This window comes from Rhipicephalus sanguineus, chromosome 5 (genome assembly GCF_013339695.2).
Source record: "Rhipicephalus sanguineus isolate Rsan-2018 chromosome 5, BIME_Rsan_1.4, whole genome shotgun sequence".
Taxonomy (NCBI): domain Eukaryota; kingdom Metazoa; phylum Arthropoda; class Arachnida; order Ixodida; family Ixodidae; genus Rhipicephalus; species Rhipicephalus sanguineus.
In genome coordinates, this window is record NC_051180.1 from 72,909,790 (window position 1) to 72,920,052 (window position 10,263).

The following is a 10,263-nucleotide window of genomic DNA, read 5'->3' on the forward strand; positions in this document are numbered from 1 at the left end:
TTACTAGAAAGCGCACACCGTGCCGTTTCTCTCCTTAATTGACGATGCTTTGAAGAAGTGCATACCGGGTACCAGTGTTGATTATGAACTTGTTGATATCATCCTTACGTGGGATTCACGATTCGCTGTGTCCAAATATATGTTCACACCGTCAGCTACCACAACGGTTTAATCATAATCATGGGCGTTAGTCGTCGCGATAGAGACATGCTGTCAACATGGGTGCATCCACGTCAAACGGTGCTATAGCTGCCAAACACGAATAGACATTGTACAAGGTCTCATTATATCACTACACAATAAGCACTACTTCTGTGAAGACACGTTTCACTTTCGTGTTATACCGATTCCTATGACGGAAGGATCAGCCATGTTTTTTTTTTGTTTTCTAAATAAGTATGTGAGTGAGCTACACAGACATGACTGGTCTCAAGCATTTCTTTCGTGAGGAACACGTGGTCACCATGTGCTGAAACATAACCGTGGAACAAAAACTCTATATTTCAATCCGCGTCCAGATTTCACTCGTTATATACATCCGTATCGTTGTTTCGGGAATCCGGACTCAAAATCCCCTTCAGAAATGACCTATATATGAGATATGTCAAAGGCCTCCTTTCAAATGTCAACGTCATTTTGTTCAAACTATCTCCGACCCCACCATCTTCACTGTCCCCGGGCCTTTGGAGCTAAATTTCGCGACTGCGGCTGAGTTTGAGTTTGAGACCCCTGTTGTATATGTAGATGACGTAGATGTATAAGCTGAGTTTGAGACCCCTGTTGTATATGTAGATGACGTAAACCTGCAATGAATTTCCATGTTCTACTTAGCTGCTGGCGTAAGGGATTCTTTGTTGATATACTCACTAACGTGCATTTTCTTAGCAATTTTTCTTGAACGAGAGAATATGTGCAACACAGAAATGTCTCAGACGTATTGTGTAGCTGCACAAAGCATCGCAGGACACCCCCGCTATTCGCGCTATTGCTGCTTATAGCTCCCTTTACGTAGCGATTAGTAATAAGAAAAATATTTAAGAAGGCCTAAAACCGGAAAACAAATGTAAGTAAAATAGAGAGGTGGTTGTTTATCAAACAGTCACATTGAATGAGTACAGAAACACGATATAGACGGCGCCCTTAACAGCTACGATCACGAAGTATCGTCAACTTACCTGTTGAGACCAGGCCCGTAGCCAAAAAAATTTTTCCGGGGGGGGGGGGGGGGGGCACTTGCTGAAAACCTTGACTATTTGATAAAAGCACCTATTTTCATTATTTATCCCCAAGCCCTCAGCCACCTCCCCCCCCCCACCCCCGGCTAAGGGCTTGGTTGAGACAATGTGAAATTCAGTGCCTATGGAAAATTGCCTGAAACGGCTCGTTGGGACGCTCATGAGTAAAACGGAGCATTCAGTAAAACAACGTTTCTCGAATCCCCTTCCTAACATCTTTAAGATGGCTCTTCCATTTTTATAATGCAAACTCAATTTCGCTATTTTCTTAAGCGGTAAGTAGAATATTTTGTACTGTATACTCAAGGCACGCCCAGATAATAATATATTTGTTTTCAAAATCACCTTGGCAACGTGTAAATGTGTAAACAGTAGTAGAAATAAAGCTGACAGTTAGAAGAATAAAGCAGCAATCTTTTTCTGGGAGCGCGTTACAAAAGACATACTGCAGTGAGCAGACCGGAAAAACAGTGCAGAGACCTAGGTAATGTATACGTGACGCAAAATTACAGCTAAGAAAGCACTTGTGCCTTGTGCGCATAATCAAATTATGATTTCATAAATTCTTTGAATAAATGCAGATGGAAGTGAAAAATACCGTACGCCAAGATATTTTCTGTTAGGTAAACGCTTGCTCTATTAGATCTAGCATCGGTACCTGTGGTGCTAAAGTTGTTAGAATCTTATTTGCATATATATTAATTCATTGCATGCAAGTCAAACTTATATCCTCGAGATCTTTTAAATCGCTAATATGTAAAATCCACGCGATGCAAAGCAACCCCATTCTTGCACACATCACATTTCGTTACGGATCAAGACGCAAAAGAATCTGCAATAACGACACTGTAACAACATCAGAATTTGCACGATAGACGCCGCACGCAGTGGAGTACGCGGCGCAGGACAGTGGCTATGAGCAAGTGTAGCGGCATTGGAGCAACTAAAAAGAAAAGAAATCGAGAAAACAAAAGGTACGTGGGCTGGGCATAGACGTCCGCGTGCTTGTCTTCCTGATCTACCCTCACTGGACGACTCTGGAGTAAAAATAACGTCACTGCCCCTAGACTTATTCAGATCGCTTAGTGGCACCAGTACCAGCTTGAGAAGCGGAGTTTGGCCAGCAGTTATTGTTTCGTACGGCTGTGTTGCAATAGAAGTATCTTGTATCTTAAAATACACGATACATTATCGAATGTATCGGAAATACAGATACAGATACTCGTCTTTCGAGACGTATCGCGATACAGATACAAGATACCCAAAGTGTATCTAAGATAGTATCTGAGATACATGTATCTTCGATACTGCCCAGCACTGCCTATTTCGCTCTCGCGGTGAAACTGTGACTCTTTTTTTCTAACGTGTGACGGTTTTCGATGTTGCGCGTTCATGGAGAGCAAATGGGTTCGGCTGGGCAACATGATAGCAAAGGCGTCGCACTGCTCTGGGCAACGCGCGAGGATTTGACAACCCGCATCAGCATAATATGCACAATTTAAACCTGCATTTGTTTAGTCTTTACATGTGACACTCTGGCAAGGCATCTAACTGTGATTGCTGCACCTCAGCCTCAACAAATTTTTTTTTTCACGCAAAAAAAAAATCATGTTGCCGTATTAGTCGAGCATTCTTGTGGCATTCTCAGTTTTATATTAATCCTTCGGTAATATGCCTTGCATGAAAGGTCGAATTTCAGTTTAACGAAGTTTCGATATAACGAAGTAAGTTGCCGCTTTTACCAACTTCGCTATATTGAGGTTTTACTGTTTTCTGTACTATTCAAATCGGATCAAGTCGTTTTTATTTTATACCGTGTGTACTAGAAAGTGACATCTTCGAACGACATGGTCTCTACCCATCTTGACATAAAACAAAGTTCTGTTTCACTCAGGGAATTTTAGCAAAAACACTCAGGGAAAACCTGGAAAACTCAGGTCAACTCGGTAGACACCCTGCCAGCCAGATTTGGTCATGTACGGTCTAGTCAGAATCACTGGTCGGGAAGTCCGACTGGGAATCATCGCTGCGGCTACTGTCACCGCCCTCTCAAAGTGCATCGTCCTTGGTTCCATCGAACGCGTTCGACAGCCCCGTCTTCTTGAAGCTTTTCTCGACAATGCTGGGAGATCCGAGGTCCCACAGCATGGCGATACCGGTGGACCTAAGCTCTCACACATATTTGAAAAGGTATTATTCAGCAGCAGGAAACTTTCCTTGCTTCGGTCCTCGGAACACTCTCCTTCCCGATCTTGTATTAACAAGCGAACTCTTCTGCTTTATCCACTACAGAACGTGACTCTCATTCACACTGAAGTGCTTGGCGGCGGCACGGTTCCCGTTCACTTTGGCAAACTCTATAACAGTGGGCTTGAATTTCGCCATATAGTTATTGTAGCCCAGCGCAAGAGAACAGTGAAAACGCGACTGGCTGATGGCGAAACCTAAACATCCGAAGTCAACCAAGGCTGCGCTGCAGCGTGGACATGGCATGGACGCAGAGAACGAGGAGCAGTGAGGGGAAAAGTTGGCGCGATTGGCCCTCACACGCCTCCGATGCAGAAAATAGACTGTGCCGTGTTGCATGCATGCACTCGAGCAGTTTCGACAATCCGTGCACAGGTTTGAGTGTTTGGGTATGGTCCCTAGAATATTCTAGGGACCGTAGTTCGGGGGTTTCCGGAGAATAGAACAAAGTAATCGGAAGAAGGGACTTTGCACTCACAGCCCGTCTTGTGTATGAGTACGCTCGCCTGCTCGGCGAGGGGCACACCCATCCAAAGTCTCTCTACGCGCGCGCGCTGGTGAGCTAGCTCGAGCAGGACCAGGAGCGCAAAATATGCGAGTAAATATTTTTTTTAGTAAAGCTGGCTAAATATTAGGAGTGTGCAAATTATGCGGGTAAATACGGTAAAAAAAAGGACGAAGCAAGGGGCACAGACAAGCACAGACAAGGGGACACACAGTGCTTGTCTGTGTCCCCTCACTTCATCGTTCATTTCTTTTTTCGTGCTGTCATTATCTTGTGCAATGGAGTACCAACTAGCCCTAACCTTCACTTTAATAAGTTCTTTCACGCAACCTTAATCGTCTGGTTTGCTTGCGTTTTCTTTCTTGAAAACTTTGCTCTCTACTTTCTAGGCTTGTGCGAATAGTAAATTTTTTGTTTGAAGTGAATTCAAAGCGAAAAGTGATTTCATCAAATAATTACGAATAGAATTCGAATAGTATATATTACATATTATAAAATAAAAATGAGCATACTTGTCATGACCCAGCTAACCCGCACAATTATTTTTAAAACTGAAGCAAGGCATGTGCAAATGTCGTTCTTTTTGGTTCAAAGGGAAGTGGAGGCAACTTTGAATATAGTAGCAGGATTTGACTTTCGGTACAAAGCAAATGATAACCTGTGAAATTTATTACGTTTTACTATACAGAGCACATAAGCCGGTATAACAAGCTTTTAAACTTAAAGAATGATGAATCAATGTGAGGGTAATTTGTTCATTTAACCTTGAAGTGGGGCTTCGCGGCAGTGTGGATTTCCTCTGGATAGGTGTATTCATGGTGTAGCATCCCTCCACTGCAGTGAAATCACCCTTACAGGGGTTACATGCGGTTTATATATGTCTGTTTGTTCATTTCGAATACTTCGAAATTTAGAATAAATTAAACTCATTTCGAAGTGAATGTGAATACCGTAACATTTGTTCGAATATTTGAACTGCTCTTATATTCGCACAAGCCTACTACTTTCTAATCACGAATGCTGTCTCACGCTGATTTGTGTTTATATAAGCACTTCCATACTGCATTCTCACAGTTTTGGTTGAGAAGTGGCTAAATAATAAACATGTACTCAATTCTTGTATTCATGACTCAATGCAGCTGCAGGCCAGGAAGCAAACGATCCATCTCTGGGAATAATGCTGGGTGTACTGGCTGGCCTGTTGTGCATGGCTGCATGTGCAGTCATCATACTCTATAAGAACAGGTAAGTGCTAGTGGTGGCCTGCTCAACACGCAGGTTCCTCTCTCATTAGTGGCTTGGTTTACACAAGCTTCTGAAACTAACAAGCAGAGTGACCAGACGACAAATGCCATGCTACAGTATGATGCAACCGACGAAATTGCTTGAACTTCTTTGGGTGTTTCACTTTTTTTAGTGCACAAATGAACAAGGACGAAAAGCAATGCGGACACAGTGTCGTTTTTCGTTCTTGTTCATTTGTGCGCTCAAAAAAAGCAAAACATGAATTAACAACATGCCCAAGCATACGCTCTTCCAAGTTATTTGGGTGCTCTGTCAAGAAAGGGAGGCAGAAAAGAAATGTTCAGTCATCCTGCTGTTTCAATTAGCAGTGTTGATGTGATGCTAACATGCTGCCAAATCTAATGCACGCCCAATTTTTGGAGACAGAAAAGCAGCGTGCCTCCGATCCTGGCAATCGGAAATATTTCACTGGCGAAAGTTTTGATCCACAGAAGTGTATAGACAGCAGCTGGGGCCTTCAGTCAGAATAGAATTGACCAAAAATTTCAACTAATGGAAGCCAAATTGACAGAAGGGTGAGGTACCAGGCGATTCACTAGCAAATATAGTCACCGACTGTGCCTATTGACTCCCATTTCGTAACCCAAAACCGAAATGGACACCCTGCTTTAGTAGTGCAGCGTGATGCCTACTGAGCTTATTATTTCTGTAATATGACGCTTTTGGTATCAGCAGTGATGTTGAGGGCATTTCTGAAGTGACTCATCGATGTAAGAATTGCTCGAGTTATTAAAGCTCACTCACTTAATGAGGGCAATGCTGTGCTTTGCATAATGGGTTGAGGAGGATCATAAGGCACATTGGTGCACATTGGGGTAAACCGGCTTAGAAGCAGTACAGAAACGCATGGGAGAATTGAAATTCGAGAAGGAAGTGTACATTAGAGGAGGCCTCTATTTTCCAGAGTATTTGTCAGGGTAAATTAGAGTGGTGTTAACACAGGTGAAATGTGTACTGAAGTTCTCCTCATACGGCTGTTCTTTTTTTTTTTGCTGCAAGCTATACGTTGAAGTCTGATAAACATTAAAGTGTGATGCACTCTCCCGTTTCAGCAAATGCGGCTGTTCTGGTAGCATCACGGAGCAGCATGGACCGTCCAGTGGCAGGTCGTGCTTTGCAGCGTTTTTTGGTCAGTGCAAGATGCCAGCCCCTGCTCGCGAACTTGAAGTACTTTCAGTTACTTCTCCCAGTCCTGGAAACCACCTTGACACAAAGGTAAGTGGTGTGAGCTCAGGTGTCAATTGCAAGCAGTTGCAAGTTTCTCGCAATGTTGTTGTCAGAGCTTTTCGTTTTTTGTCTTCTTTGAAAGTACTGTCTTCACAACTGTACTTCTTTGAACATGAAGTCAAACTTTCGTGTAGCAAGATTTTGATATATCAAACAGGAAAGGGATCTCAAAATAGTTCGACATGTCAATAATTGGAAATACAAACTATTTCCATATTAAACTGTAAAAACTCCACATCCCTTAAACAGGCTGCATCGAAGCATATCATTTCACTTGTTATTCATTTTTCATCCACACCTTTTTGTGGAGGATGAATATCGGGCTGGAAGGCCTTTTGCACTCTGAAGCAGCATGCCAGTGTTCCTTCCGATAAGCATAGTTATCCTGTATCCAACAGTTGTATCCGTAGTATACTAACTGTTATAGTTACAACTTCCGTATGGTGAATACCATACAGTATATGAGTTCGAGTGCATCAAGTTAAATCTGCAAAAGCTGAATTTCCAGTTTTTCACTTTACCATGATGCAGTAGTTCTACAGTAGTGTAATTAGCTTTGATCAAAGGTTTATAGCCTCTTTCCTTCTCTTCTTTCTTTGTGTACAGGGAGGCTACCCAGCAACGCAGTGTAACGGCAAGACGAACGGGCATGCCAGAGGGAAGCAGCCAAATGGCACAGCGCCAAACGGACATGTGGGCAACGGCAGCGCCGTTTGCTTTATGAAACCTTCTAGTTCGGTGAGTGTTGAGCTTTAGACTTGCACGCAGGGCTTTGCTGCGGTTCATTGTACGGTGTTACATCTCTGTGGCTCGTGACTAAGTTTGTGAGAAATTAAGCTTTCCTTCAGCCATCCCTCGGAGTGTAGTTTTTTATGTTGTAGCATTTCGAATGACGTTCTTTCAACATAGCGTGTGAACTTTGGAGATGACAATTGACAACCCTCTTTCGCTTCCTTTTACCATTTATTAACTTAATTGGAAATATATTTTGCGCCTTTCATTTTCATTCATTTAATTGTCTGTTGGCTTCATGTGATAGTGACACAAAATTTGGGCCCCTCGGTTTTAAGGGCGAAGCACCTTGGGACCTCACGTCTGTCCGTCCGCCATAGTCTACAGTCGAAGCACATGTGCAAAACAGCTGTGCATGAACCGTCTACAGAGTGAGCATAGCGCGTATATGGTTTAAAAATAGACCGTACTCAGCGCAGCACTGCTCAAAAGCTGCTTGAAAACAAACACATCGATTAACAGTTGACAACACGCACACGCAAAACCGTCTACAGAGCGCACATAGCGCACACATGGTAGAGCTCTGCACACGGGCCCGGGCAGGGCTCAGGCTTGAAAGTGTGGGCATGGGCTGGGCTGCGGGCCGGGCTGCGGGCCGGGCCGGACTCAAGCCCGCTCATTAAAAGGCCTAAGTCGGGCCTTCGAGCACACGCGAACATTATGCATTGCGTGGTCTAAGGCATTCTGTGCCTAGCTGAAGTGACACGTGTGAAGAGCTGGCTCTTAGTAAAGCTTAGCAAAGAAAATAGAAAAATAGTTGAAGTTCCATTTTTTTTTTTTTAATTATTAATCAGGTGCCTCTTTTAAAAAAATGTGCAATTAATGTTTCTGACGTGAGTGTAGAAAAGAGCATTAAAGAAAATGTCCCGGGTTTGCTTCTATCCGCATTTTCATGTTACTTGTACACTTCTTTTAAATAAATTTTGTTGCTATGTTTTATTTTCACTATACTGTTATTGTAATGACTTGCCATGTGCCATATAGGCAACATTTCATTTATATTCCTTGGTATTACGCGCCATAACCACAATATGATTACGGGGTATGTCGTAGTGGGGACCAGATTAATTTCGAGCACCTGGAGTTCTTTAATGTGCACCTAAAGTACACGGGTGTTCTTGCATTTCGCCCCCATCAAAATGCGGCCGCCGTGGCCACGGGAATCGCACCCGCATCCGGGCAAAGAAACATTTCGATGCATGTACACACCGAATTTTCCGTCCGATCGCCCGCTACAAAGTGCAAGGCATCATTAATAATCATCATCAACAAGTAATATCCTTTAGCGAGCCCGCGCTTTAGCGAGCCCGGTCATGAACACCCGCGTCTTGGATGAGTTTAGTAATGAACGCCTGGGCCGGGCCCGGGTCGGGCTCGAGCTGGGTTTGGTCATGTAAGCCCAGGCCCGAGCCGGGCCCGGCCGTAGAACCACGAGCCCAGGCTTGGTTCGGGCTTCATAAAGCGGGCGCAGCCGGGCGCGGGCCAAAAAATCATGTTCGTGCAGTGCTTTAGCACGTGGTCCCAAAATGGACCGTTCTCGGGTGCGGCGCTGCGCAACCTCGTTTTTGCCAACTTCAGGCTGGATCCGATCGAAAAACCGTTGGCTCTACATTTCACGGACAACAAAGCAGTAATAATGAAGACAAAACGGAATCCACGACTGAACACAACATACGAGTTATAACCAATAAAACACCTTATATATAACTGATCACACGCGTTGTCACTCATTTACATGCGCGAGTGGGCAATGTCACGGGAGATTCACGGTTACCGAACGATCCCCAGTGCTTCGCCCACTTACCGTCATTCACTTCGTGGATATGTGTGTGTTTTTTTTTTTTTGTTCTTTTTTGTTCCTTTCTATAGTGTGTACACAAAAACAACCAGCCAATGGTGGCCCATCTAAAGAAGCAAATGCTACCCTTCACTTCATCCTCTTTGCTTTTTTAATTTAAATAAGCATATGCAAGGCGATACTTGTACACATATGCTACTCCAATGTATGATAAAAATTTCGTAAGCTAGACATGATAATCATGTGTTACTCTTCTTATAACTTCCACGTAGATTCTCTCATCAAGTGTTTAAACAACTTTCCTGAAGAGGCTTTTTTTTTTCTTTCCTTCTTTCTTTCGTTCTTTCGTTTGTGCTAGCTCCACCTGGTGATCATTGTAATAAGGACAGTTAGGCTTATTAATAATACACACCACCTGCTAGTTGTGTCAGAGTAAATGTGTTGAACACATTGGCTGCAATATTTTGACTGTTCAGAACTGCTGGCACAATATGTTTGCTACTTTACCGACCTCAAAAGTTTTCTTTGCGTTAAATTCGGGCAGCAGACTTTTAACTAATAAAACGGCTAGGCCGTGGATTGGGAGTGCCTGTTTTAGGCACCTAAAAATCTAGTTTCTATTTGTGAATAAGCAGTATCTCCATCTCTGTGATGCAGATTGGCAAAATATTTTAGGTAATTACAGAAAGGACATAATAGAGCAGCAGTGTCGTTACAGAGCAAGGTCAGGAAATGTTTAGTAAGCAGCCAGTACCTATGGTAATGAAAATGTCCGTGTTATTTTCATCAAATTTGAGTATGTTTGATTCTTGATCCTGTGTGACGAACACGCATGACAAGGTAAACATACAATTTTTCTCACAGATTAAGGTGTAATAAACATATGCATAATAATGAATGTCATGTGCATAACATCTCAGGTAGAGCGTCAGGTGCATTATTTGAAGGTTGCAGGTTCAGCCCTTATCAGCGACAAGTTGTCTTTTCGTCCACTTTAACTTCTTCGCATTTATGTGATAATTACTACAATACAGTTAAGACTGCAAAGACTGCAAAGAACGTCCCCAATATTTTCCTTGGCTTCATTGTCTGTTCGTTTTCGTTAAGGTTGTGTCTAACGAAGAAAGATGAGCCCTTGAATTCTCTTATTGCAT

General features: G+C 43.1%; 1 protein-coding gene across 1 annotated transcript in view; it reads left to right on the forward strand.

The window, feature by feature from the left end:
- LOC119393761 (protogenin) overlaps positions 1-10,263 on the forward strand; it is a 338,054-nt gene that overhangs the window by 314,323 nt on the left and 13,468 nt on the right. Inside the window, exons 20-22 of the mRNA XM_037660896.2 lie at positions 5,127-5,232; positions 6,345-6,507; positions 7,126-7,257. Coding sequence (XP_037516824.1) covers positions 5,127-5,232; positions 6,345-6,507; positions 7,126-7,257 — 401 coding nt within the window. The remainder of the gene's footprint in view (positions 1-5,126; positions 5,233-6,344; positions 6,508-7,125; positions 7,258-10,263) is intronic.